The sequence below is a fragment of the Alligator mississippiensis genome, chromosome 2 (genome assembly GCF_030867095.1).
Source record: "Alligator mississippiensis isolate rAllMis1 chromosome 2, rAllMis1, whole genome shotgun sequence".
Lineage (NCBI taxonomy): Eukaryota > Metazoa > Chordata > Crocodylia > Alligatoridae > Alligator > Alligator mississippiensis.
In genome coordinates this window covers 261923771-261936524 of record NC_081825.1, presented here as the reverse complement: position 1 = coordinate 261936524, position 12754 = coordinate 261923771, and the positions used below count along the sequence as shown (strand labels likewise).

Genomic DNA, 12754 nt, shown 5'->3' with positions numbered 1-12754 from the left:
AATGTCAAAAAATTCTGGACAACAGAGCACAGGCTGACTAACAGGTATTTCCTGTAATTGCCTTCAAAGTCGCATAAGAGAGACATTAAGGATCAGGATCATATATTCATCCTACAATACCTTTAACCCTGAAAGATGCAAGAAATTTTATAGATTTCATTTAAGCTGTACAGAGGTTAGTTCTCTACCAATGAAATGCAACCAGTTGTTTAATTTGCAATATAGCAATAGTTATAAAACAAAAAAAAGAAACAAAGGAACATCCTTTTTGAAAATACATGGAAAATATAAAGAAGAAAAATGTAATTAACTACATTGGAACCAGGCCTGAAACCTAGTTTTAAAGTAACCTGCAAAGAAAAAAATGGGATGTACAACTTATTTTGCTTCTTTCTGATTGATTAAAAAGGAGCGTGTCCCCTGCTTATTTTAACATTAGAGTGAAGCAGAACTTAAATTCCAAAGGCCTTGTATACACACAAGGGAAAACAGATATTAGAAAGTATGCTAACATTTTTCCTAACAAGTCGAACATGACATAGTGCCTAGTATGAACAGAGACAATAGTGCTTAAACAAGTAATTTAAGACAACTGTCCTCATCTTCACCAGGTGCCAGGTCACATTTGACATCACAAGATGACTAATATTTCTAAAAACACATTCTTCATATTCTGTAATCACTAAAAAATTAGCCTTACAAGACAGCAAGATTTATGAGATTGAAACCTATGCATCAGAGGAGGAAGGATTTTCAGTTTAAGTCTGTTTCTTTAGTTGGCTATTATTTAACTCCCGTAACTGGTAAACATTCTTTGTCCCAGATGATTACATTAAATATTCAACCCCACAACTAACTACCACCTTTTCCCTTCAACTGAAGTCTAATAGCTCAGAGACTTAGACACAAACAAGTAGTACAGCAGAAGCAAGAAATAACAGGCTCGACATGTCTGATGCTTACAAGGGAAAGAAAACAAAACAAGCAGAATGTTTTTTAAACTCTTTCAGGTCTTCCATATGCACTAAATCACAACAAACTGAGGGGGACCAATATCCAATGACCACAAGCGATTTAACATCTCCTCTGAAAAACCGCCCTCCCTCCTCAGTCACCAGCACTTCATACCAAGTCACCAGAACTTCATACCATCCTGTAAGGACACTAGAATCAGTAACAACCCATTTTCATGTATTGGCCTTCATATATGTGGTAAATATCACAATGCACATTCGTACTGAAATCACAGAGAATGTCTTTGGGACCCAAGTTCTTCCTCTGAACCCTAGCCTTTCCCAGCCATTAGCCCTCCCATATACTCCTGATCTGATCCCCTCCAGCTGCTCATCCTCCACTGTCCGAATCAGTGTTTACAAGAAGGGGAAGAAATAAAAAATTCCTGAGTAGCACAGCAGAAAAAAAATAAAATAAAATAAAAATCACAAGACAACAAGTTACCTTGGCGGCCTTCATCATTGGTGAAGAGGCCAGTGTCACTGCTGCTGCATACACTGCTGGTTTCACTGGAAAAAAAACAAAGACAGTTAAGCCCAATGAGTATGCAACAATTTTCTTTTACCAATGCCTTTCAGCCCAAAGAATCCCAAGGTACTTTATCTATTAGATAAAATGAAAGTCATTTCATCACTGGCATGGGGCTGGGCTGCCTCTGGTGTAGAATGTAAGAGCTGTCTGACAGTTCACAACACCACCTTATAGAACAGTTCTGTAGGCACCTTAAAGCTTATCAAAATGTAGTTACCCAAAATTGCATTTGATCAGAGCACCAACACCCCTACTGACGACAGTCTACAGAGATTTCTTCTCTAACATTGAACAAACACTGCAAGCTTAGTCACCCAACAGTCAATGAAAACTGTACAGAAACTTATTTTTTTTTTTTTTAATTCCTTCTTCCAACGAGGTCATCCTTGAACATAAATGCTTTCTCTTCCATTCTCAATGCTTTTAACTTGCTATGGAGGAATAAGAAGCTGGTAAATCCTTAAATGCTCATCCAAATAAACCAGCACAATATAACCTGCCACTCCTACAAGTAACTGCTGGCTATGCCACGCTTCAAACATAGTCACTCTAGGAGGGCATTTGACTCTTGAACTATAAAGCTGAAGAGGAAGGTTATTTGTAGAAATTTGTTAATTGGCTATGAATACTGTTTGAATATTGTCTAGGAAAATTACTTGCTCTGGCCAATTCTAGGCATCTGAGCTTTTAATGCTGCCATCAAAACATTTTTAGGATGTATTTGGCAATAACTGCACTCTTCAGCTCTCTCTCAGCAAATCCCACAGTTACTAATCCCACCCTAACACCAATCAATGCCTTATGGGAGAAGCGAATGCCAGCAGTAACCAACCAAGCATCTGAAAGAATCCAAGTACAGGTTTCCCTCACTTTATGAAGGTTCTGTATGTGCAAATTCACTCTTATGCTATGGCCCTTTTTTTTTTTTAAACCAAAAATTTGTTATATGCGAGTAAATTCACTCCTATGAGATCAGTGTGGTGGAAGCCCACACTCAGCTGCTTTGTGTGGTACATTGTGGGAGTGACATGCACCAAAATATAGTCTCCTGTGTGGATCCATGCTTCTATAGTTGCCATCCCCATTATGACAGTGCCCTCTACTTGTGTGCACTGTCTGCTGTTGGCAAGTACCAAAACTGTCTTGTAATAGTGGTAGAAATGGGTCTGGGGATCAGTACAGTCAAGGTCTTGGAACGTATCCCTATTTGTTACATTGTAAAGTGGATTTCCTTTACGCAAATTCGAGTTATATGCCGTTTTCCATGAATGCACGTACAGCATAAAGCGAAGGAAACCTGTATCCTTATGTGTGGCTAGACAGGATCTCCATGCACCCTGAGGAGCAATGCACAGCTGTGTGTAGTTATAACGAACCCCAATCTCCTCAAAGAACTTGATAAGGCACAATGTAAAGGGACAAGTGAACATCACCTCCTCTCCAGTGAGCTGTAAGTGCACAATAAAAAACAAAACAAAAATAAAACACACACACACTTTGTGAAGCATAGCCAAGGTTTTATAAAAGCAATAGAAGACAAACCATTACACTGGATACCTACAAAGTCTGAACCTCCACTGGTGCATTAGAGTTCTTTTAAACATACAGATAAAAGAAGATCACACCCACATTCTAACATGCAAGTTAGCACCGGTTCTAAACCAACCTGTTATGAAGTATGTGCCAGCCATCTCCTACCTGTTATACGAGGAAGACAGTGGTTAAGGTATGGTACTAGGAATCACAAGGCCTCTATTTCATTCTCAGTTTTGCTACTGAGTCACTGTAACATCATGGGCAATCCCTTAGCATGCCTGCTTTCTCATTTGCAAGAAGTAGATAACAATCCTTACAGGGAATAGGGTGCAAGGATTAGACTATGGCATCCTCACAAGGAAGGTACCAGAAAAAGTAAAAGCATCATCAAATGAAGTTCTTAAATCAAATCAACAATGAGGCAGGGTCTCTAATTACACCAACCCTTTGATTCCTTATAGATATACACTATTGCCAGTGCTCTGCTTGCAGTATCACCATAAAAGTTTTGTGGAACGATACCTTTGCTTGCATCCCCTTTATATTTCATGGCTGGAAAACACACTATCCTCTACACAGGCCTCTCCTCAGGTCCAGTAAGCACTGATTAATGACCTCCACTTGCAAAGGAGGCTACTTACCTTAACCATGAAATAATGAATGCTATTGATCCAACAAGCTACTGCTATAGAGTGTTATTGATCACCCAATCTTTGGTTAAAATGGTCCTCATTTAGCAATTTCACTGTCGCAAACACCTGGAGCAAAGCATGCTTATAATTAAATAGTTCGGGGAAGTTAAAGTGAGAGGTGATGGACAGAGATCTCAGCTTTCCCCCATTTATTCCTGCTCCTGAGCTATTGTTTGTGTCAGCAGGGATATTGATTTTCTATAAAAATAAGAAAACAAGAGGCACCGAGGGGCTGCAGAAGGTCAGGTTGGGCTGGAGAAGGAGGGGGAGGCTGAACACTCTATCTCTGTCACTTGCCTTCCAGGAGAGGGGAATTTTTTCGTTCTTGAGAGATTGGCCTCTAACACATCAGCTTAGCCAGGCTCCTGGCAGTCACCAAAGCAAGGCCCTTACAAAAAGGAAAGGAACTAATCTACAAACAGAGAAGTAACTGGTTCTTCTACAAGCCCCTAATACATCAAGGTTAGGCTGGGAGGCACCTCCTTCTTGGCTAGTAAGCTTAGCTCAATGCCCAATTTGGAATAGAGTGATATAAAAGAAACCTTACTAGACACCAGCTTACCTCAAAGTAGAGCAGGTGGTACATCTTCTGTGAACTGAGTGAAGGCTATTCAAAGGTATTTTCCAGTAGCCCTTGGACTGAAGTTCATTGTGCCCATTACAATCACATTAAACAAAAGCACATTTGAAGGGCATGTAGTTCAGATGAATGAGAGTCTCTATTTACTGTCTGTCAGCAACCCACTCGGGGGAGATAATTCCAAAACAAGGAGGGGTTGGTTACTTCTAAAGGTCTTAGCAACTAACTGTCACATTCTTGTGCCAGCACAGAACCCTGAGATGAAGGACAAATTAATCCACTGCTTCTCTCACTCTTGGGCTCCTCTAGCTTTTGGCTATCAGTTCTCAAATCTATTCCATGCTTATTTTAGATCTGTCATTTGCTCCTTTCCCCTATCTCTCTCTCTCCTCCTCTCAATTTCAGTCTTTTATCTTCCCCTGGCTGTTATAAGATATTCCATACTTCCTGATTCGTGTCTGCACGGGTACATGACTGTGTGTGTGGAGGGGATGTTCCAAAATTCTCAGTTGCCCCCAACCTATTTTAATAATGATACTGCCTCACATCTTTCTCCAAAAAAAAAGGATGGGTCATGGCCCTGGAGGCAGTCCATCAAAGTTGCTTCCTCATTAAGGTCCTGAACTAAGCTTACTAAGTCAATGGGAGCCTCTCCATAGAAAGAACTGTTTGAAGTTAGACCCTCGTGTCTTCTAGAAAATGATCCAAGCACTGAACTTTCTTGCTCCACAAAGATTCTAACTCCAGTTAACCCAGAGGGAACAAGGTGCAGTGGAACAGCAACAATGAATGATACAAAATGTTGTTCACTTAGTGGACAATGGTGTTGTTTCTTCAGTACTCCTGATTCTCCACACGCATGAGATACAAGGGACCCAATTCAATCCCAAACTGTCTAACAATATCCACCAGACCATTGATTCCTAGCCTCACTCGCTTTGTCAGACAATTCCTATTGCCAGTTTGTGACCAGGGCCTTGTTTCTATTTTCACCACTTCCCCTGTATACACCCTTGCCACAAGGCATTTCCCTTGTGGTACCAAAGGAAGCAGCTACAGCAGAATAAAAGCTATATAAACAGAGCCCACAGACCCTGGTGCTTCTATAAGCAAGGTGTTATAGAATGGTAGAGGCCAAAAAACAATCCTTCACTGTTGTGAAGAGCAATCTACAGAGAGGAAATCGATGGATCATTTCTCCTTTTAACTCAGTGATTCTAAACCAGGGTGACACGACACCCTGAGGTGCTGCAAGATCTTTTTAAGGGTGCTGTGGAGTGTTGCCCAATATCAGCACCTTTAGGTATGTAAACACCTACACTTGATTCATAAGATGAACTCAGAGATTGCAAATAGGAATCCACAGCATCAAGAATGTTCTGAGCTGTGTTCTTTCTGAGTTCTGTGCAGCAGAAGAATTTCTATTATTTTTCTGTAGTCAAAAAACAAGTGAAGGCTAAGAGCTGGCATTTTCCAAGGAGTGCCCTGAGTCTAACAAGGTTGACATTTACTGCTCTAACTCTACTCCATCCACTGAGCTACAGGCAAGACCATGCAAATGGGGGTTAAGAGGATCCAACACTTGGACCTCTATTTCCCAAAAAGAGTTCCAAGGATTTGACAGTAGATGGCAAATGTCATTTTACAGAGAAACATGCATAATAATTAACCTTAGAGCAAGGGACCCACTATGACAGAACAAAAGAATTACGTGGCACACTGAACAGGTGATAGACCCAAACAAAGCCATGCATTTGTTCTCTCAGTAGCTACACCAAAAGAGATGCTTGGTAAAAGCTAGTTGTTTTAAGTTCAGTTTAGCCCCAGTGGAATTCAGTTTAGTAAAGAAACTACCTCAAGAAGCAACATTTATTACTACTTCATGAAATGAGAGCATCCATTTGCCTGCTGTCAGTAGTGGTCAATCTTCAGGTGATACTCAGCACATTGCACTCCCAGACTACCCAATAACAGCACTGTCCAGAGAGAACTATCCTTTATTCTGTCAGTAAAACATCATCTTGATGTATGGCTTTGCTACTGCTATAACCTGCAGTTAATATTCAATAAATGGAACAAACCAGAGGCCACCAAAAGCTAAATAAGTGCAAAAAATAGCAGATGTCCTACTGACAGAGGCCAGGGATATATTTGAACATGATCATACTCACAAACATCTGGCTCACTGCCTGACAAGCCACAATCTTCCAGAGCACTTAAGCTAAGCAGTCCAAGGGAGCGGAGACCAGCATGTTTCCAACTACAGACATACACCTCCAGCCTGAGGTTCTGCTGAAAATTCACTCAAGCTACAGAAGACCACACTCTTCTCCAGACCTCTCCCCATTAGTGCCAATTCAGTTTTGTTTAGTTTCTACTTCATTCTCAACATCTTCCTATTTAGCCTATTAGAGTCTTGGTTTCCGAACAAGCTCCCTATATAGCAGAGGTATGTTTTGCTTCAACATATTATCATAAGCAGAATTTTAACATATAGGTGCCATGCAACTGCCTTTAATAATCTCACAATTTCTAAAAAAATCCCAACAGCAAAGTAATAAAAGTGTATATCTGATAAACATAATAGTTCTCTCTCAGTTTCTTCTCCCCACCCCTACTTTTCTACAAACAATGAGAAATGCTCCAGCTTCTCAACCACTTAGAACAACTTATCTTTGGGGAAGCTGGATTAGCAAAGCATGCAAATATTTCTACCTCTCATGAAAACCAAGGGGGCGGGGGGGCAGAAGATTCAGAATTGCAAACAAAACACTGTTCTGATCATGGCACATCAAGTACCTGCAGGCAGAGTTACCTGGTCACTATAGAAAATCTACCCTGCTTTCCTCCAAAATTTCTAATAAGCCCCTGGAAATCCGAAACTGAAGTCCAGCTCTTTGGTCACATACTGGTTTATAAACATGGATTTACATAATAAAGGTAGGGCCACCAGTCTGCTGAGTTGTTACTCAGTGGACATAGGCAGAAGATTCATTATCTACAGCTATGGACATATCAGTTTGTCAGGTTTTTGGGAGGCAGTTTTTCACCACAGGGATAACTGCGAGAACTGGGGGAAAAATCTGACTTCTGCAAAGGGTTTTTGTGTTTTTTTAATTTCCTTAAGGTAAAACTTCATTGAATTATGTTTGAGAAGAAACTACCTCAAAATATCTGCAGCACAGGGAAGGAATGACCTAGGGAATCTCACCATTCAGACATGTTTTCATCGGAGCCTTGTTTCTGTTCATCCGCCTCACATTCCATCCTCTCCTTTCTTCCTCCTTTGTTGAGGAAGGGTCTGTTCTCCGCTGACTCGCAAAGGCTGTGGCTGGATGATGTCCAGGGGGCATTCTCTTTCCAACGCGACAGGCGCTGCTTCTTAGCTGACTTGAACCTGCAGCCCCGCTCATAACTCCACTCCGATACCCTGAGTTTCTGCTGGAGGCTAGTAGCCACCTCTGAGGTCATGCGCTTGACCTTCCGGCGACGTCTCAGGGGTCGGCAAGGTGCATTCTCTGTAAAGGAGTCTGACTCGTGCCAAGAGTGCTGCTTGCTTCTTAGGGTGGCACTCAGAGCAGGGTGACGTTTGGCCACTGCCATATCATCCGAGTCACTGAAGTTGGCAGTCAGGACCTCACGACAATCCTTCATGGCTTCATCCAGGCTTGACTCTGAGGCCTCACTGTAACAGCAGGCATGCTCCGCCTGATGCGTGAAGTCCGAGCGCCGTTTACGACCCCTCCTCTTCCTAAGCTGACGCCGCTGCTGCCGTGGGCTCAGAGCCATCTCTTCCCACAGCTCGTCCAGCTTGTTTTGTTCCGAAGTCTGCTCCAAGGCCGAGGCCAAGTCATGTACCAGCTCATCCATGGGCAATGTCTGCTAAGACAGGAGCGCAAACAATCAGCCCCAGCTATCAACACTTCCAACACCATGTTTTACATCCACGTAGGCCAGAATCTTCACCACAGCAGCAACCGGCCAGATAGACTTACCTTGGTTAATGCAGCCTGAGGGGTTAAACAGGTGCTGCTGCCTGCGTGACTGCTCACTTCAACCCCTACAGCAGAGGAAACTCTTTGCTGCTTGGGTGAGGAAGGGGAAGTTGTGTAGGGGGGAAGTCAAGGCCTTATGCCTGACAGAGACACAAGACAGTATCTTCTGCCTTGAAGCACTATGCCTAGCTTCGGTCCAACAGGGACACGGCCTGCAGCCAGATTGCTCTCTGGGGTGTTTTGTTAGACCTTACAAGTAGAAAACCACTCAGTCTGGGTGCCTCAGAGCCTGGACAGGAGACATCCAAGCCCAAATGCCAGTGCCCAGGTGACTGCACCACAGTGCCGAGGGTTTGCTTGAGGAATGGCCTGGTAAGCAGTGCACAAAGCTGAGCCCCAAACCATAATGGCCACCGAGAGCCTGTTTTTACTTCGATAACAACGTGTGTGTGGGGGGGGGGGGGGGGGGGGGTTGTCTTAGCACCATGTCCTACAGCAACACGCACCTTGCTGTGCTCCCCGATCAGCTTCTGCCGGCCAGGACGGGCTTTTTTATCTCCCACCTGCAGCCGGCGCGCCATCACCCCGCTGCGGCTGCGCCCCACGCGTGGCAGCGACTCTGCCCCGCACCTGCCCCCCCGGCCACCCCTGCTCCGCCTGCCAGGCCCCGGGCGCGCGCAGCCCGAGCCCCGCTGGCGCTCCCCGGGCCGCACTGCAAGGGGCAAGGGCGGCGCCGCCCACTGTCCATAGGGAGCGCGGAGCCCTCCCAGCGGGGTAGGCGGGCCAAGCCCGGGTGCGGGGCTGAGAGCTGCTTCCCCCCACCCGGCCCGGGCCTAGCCCGCTCCCACCTACCCGCCAACGCCTGCAGCAGCTCCTCGGGAGTCCGCTCCCCGCGGCACTTCCGGTCCTCGCTCACTTCCGCCCCGCACGACGCTCCACCCCTCCCTCCTCTGGGCGGCCCCCACTTCCGCCCCGCACTGGTGGGAGGGGGAGGGGCGGGGCGGGGCGGGGCAGGGCTGGGTACCTTCCCAGCGCCCCTCCCACACTGGGCGGCCGCCTCGGGGAGCAGCAATGGCTACGCGAGCTACTCCGGAACCGGCTGCAGCCACAGGCAGCCCCGCACGCGGGCACTTGCCTGGGTCCGCCCCACTCACGGCTGCACCGGGCTTCGGGGATCTTGGGGCGCAGCATCACCCAGCCCACGACTGCACCTGCTTTTCCCCCGTTAGAAAGGAAGCCGGGCTGAGACGCCAGGGCTCGGGCTGCGTTATTCCGCTTCGGACTGAAGCGAGACAACAGAGCCTCACTGGAAGAGTTCAGGACGGCCCCAGGGCTGTGAGACCGGAGCTCTGTTGAAGGAGCAGGGCCGGGAGCGCAGCACGGCGGGTAGTTCGGCAGCCGGCACATCTAGGCCGGCACTTCCCAAACCTTTCCTCAGCATGACCCCTATTCGTGGCCCCATCTCCACAGCACGGCTCCTCACTCCCAACCCACAGCCCCCACCCGCCACCCCATCTGCTGATGTTACAACCCACAATTTGGGAATGGCTGATCTAAGCCACTTAAAAGGACAGAGGATCCTTACCAGCCCTAGAATGAAGAGTTTAGAGGGGATCGGGCAGATGACAGCCAGGAAGTCACGTGACTCCCTCAGCACGGCCAGGCAGCTGGCTTTAAGCTTTGGCTGGAGCAGGAATCAAGGGGGAGGTGCACATGCACATGCGTACCCCCTGGATCCACCCCTGGCTACAGGTCACGTGCCCAGAACCTGCCCTCTGCAGTGCCAGGGGTTGCCTGATACCGTCTTACCCTCCTCGCTCCCCGTGTCGGGCCAGATGCTGTGCCTGGCCACTGCAGGCTCCTGCCTTATTTGTAGGAACCTACTTAAATTGTTGCAAGACAAAGGGTTTTTTGTGGCCTGCTTGCAGTGGAGGGCCAATATTGCAGCCATTTCAACCCTGTCCCTTGCTGCTGATTGGCCAAGAGGCAAAAAACACATAATAAATTCTGTGGAAATATACAAGTTATGGTATTATACATTGAAATATTAAATTTAAATCTTTGTATTCTGGTAAGTATTTTGGGGGGTTAATTCCATGGAAAATCGTGCCAGTGCCATTTTTTGCCGTTTCCAAGAAAGTCATGATTTAAGTAGGTCACTACTTTTGGTTTCTATTCTCTACCTGATTACAACAGATCTGTAGAAAGAGAAGCTGCTACATAGTACTGCAATTAAAGGCTGCATAAGCATACCTGGTGGAAAGAAGCTGGTGTGGGCAGCGTTAGTTTGGATGTTTGTCAGCAAGCAGTAGCCTGGAGACAGGTGGAAGCCTGTTCCCTACACCACTTTTTCCAGATATTGCAATATCCCAAGTGAGGGCCTCCACTCCCTCCCTTAGGAAGCTGTCCAATATGATAAATGCAGGAACTGGCACACCTGATCAGCTGAGTGGCCTGTCTAGTCCACCTACCTACCTTGTCTGAACTGTGACTAGTACCAAGTGCTAAAATTGTGTGTGATATTCACCCTAAATCTTTCTTAGTTTTACCCTTTTGGTCTGAGACCCTTCTGAAGCACCCAAAACAAATCCACTGCCTCCTTACTTCCATCCTTTAAAGCAGTGTTGAGACAATGCCCAACAACATCAATTAGTCTTCCCATTGATTTCCACAGGTGATAAACAATTCCCTTCTCCTGGTGCCAGTACTGGAGACAATCTGGATGAAACTGTATCACATTCACAACTGGATGGGGGCCTACGGAAACTCAGGGAAGCTCATTTTTTTCTGTAAAGGACAGAAAAAAAATAAGGTACTGAAGGTGCTCCAGTATAGAAAGGGCTTGGTCTGTGATTCTGTAGCTGAGGCTAATTGAGTGCTAGCGACTGCCACTGTTTCCTTTCCAGTATCTTACAATTGTCTGTTCCTTAACATGTTCTCTACAATCACACTCTCACTACCACAGAACTTGTCCTAGGACTGCTCTGAAAGGTAGCATGCTATAACAATATATAGAATCCTTTAAGAGCAGCACACTTCTTAGGTCAAGTACAAGGAAAGGCCACTATTTCTACAAGGAGGACCAGTCTTCATCTTTTCTAATCAACTGCCCTATACCCCAGTTTGACCTTCAGAAGTTGTCAGAAGAATAGGAGCTATATATGAGGCCTTTTATAAACCCAGATGATAATGGGCCTGCACCTCCCAGCACTTGGCCCTGTCTCTAATCTTCAGTCATTGTCCGATTTAGTGGGTGTATATTATCAGTCAGTGCAGGTTGTTTATAAGTTTTTATTTATGGAAATATTGGTGACTAGCTTGTCTGACCTCTGGCCCCGCTTTCAAATGAAAGTAACATCTCCCCTATTGAAGGCCTGACATTCCTGTATTGATTTTCTGAAGATTTGTGCTTTGGTAGGTCCTGTTGTCAGAGTCTCAGCTCTTGTCTCTACAGATCGTTAGCTGCTAATAGAAGCTGTGTGTTCACCGCCTATGCTGTATGCTTAGTCTCTTGTTGCTTGGTTGCTTTTTGGTTTTGTTTTTTAATCATGAAATTCATATAGTTAGTGAAATGGGCACCAACTCTGCCACTGATTGAAAACCCTTAGTTAGTTTAATCATTTCCATCCATATTTCTAACCTAAGCCCTTTGTATCATTTTTCTGTCTTGTCTGGGTTTCCAGCTCCTGCAAATTTCTTTAATGTGTCATTCGTGTAAACCAGTGCTATAAGACAATAAAAATATACCTGACCCCCAGCACTGTGGCACCTCCACAACCCGGTTCTTTACCATTTAGCATTCCCTTCTGTCCTTCTGCCAGTTTTTAATCTATGTGGCAGTGTTCATATTCAGGCCAATGTCAATTCATTTTTCAAGTAACATTTTATGAGGCACTGTATCAAATGCTTTGCTGCAGTCCGTCTATATTACATTTATGGCATTCTCTTCATCTACTAATTTTGTAAATTCAATCAGAGAAAGCAATCAGGTTTGTCTGACATGATTTGTTTTTTATAAATCTAGGCTGCTGTTTACTGCTCATAGTTCTATTATCCTCCTGATTTTTACATTTTTTCTCTCTTACCGTCCATTATTTTACTAGGAACAAAAGTCAGTCAGGGATTGGTAACAACCATTTTTAAGAATGGTTCCCCATTTGTTTTTTTCCACCCTCTGGCACCATGTTTCAGAAATAACCACAGGTAGTTCATTGAGTTTGTTAAATGATACCCCTATCATCCTAGAATGAATGCCATCTAGACACACTAGAAAGCAGGACAGAGTGCAACCTGAAAGACTAACTTGTTCAGAAAAACATAAGATGTTGTAGGCCAGCCTTCTTTGTCATATGCTCTCTACTGATGGCGGTGTGTGCAATTTCTTTGAGCTTTTACTTGTCTTATCA

General features: G+C 44.9%; 1 protein-coding gene across 10 annotated transcripts in view; it reads right to left on the bottom strand.

The window, feature by feature from the left end:
• Positions 1 to 10016, bottom strand: part of GPATCH2L (G-patch domain containing 2 like) — a 51810-nt gene extending 41794 nt beyond the window's left edge. For 3 of the 10 annotated variants that reach the window (XM_019499240.2, XM_059723103.1, XM_019499246.2), the window contains exons 1-3: positions 8855 to 8962; positions 7565 to 8232; positions 1459 to 1523 (exon numbers count right to left, since the gene is read on the bottom strand). In XM_019499240.2, coding sequence (XP_019354785.1) covers positions 1459 to 1523; positions 7565 to 8232; positions 8855 to 8929 — 808 coding nt within the window. In that variant the 5' untranslated portion in view covers positions 8930 to 8962. Of the gene's footprint in view, positions 1 to 1458; positions 1524 to 7564; positions 8236 to 8348; positions 8775 to 8854; positions 8968 to 9200; positions 9275 to 9933 lie in introns of those variants that run through there. The other 7 variants (XM_019499242.2, XM_014611347.3, XM_059723102.1 and 4 more) reach the window with 7 other exon arrangements.
• Positions 10017 to 12754: the final 2738 nt, after the last annotated feature.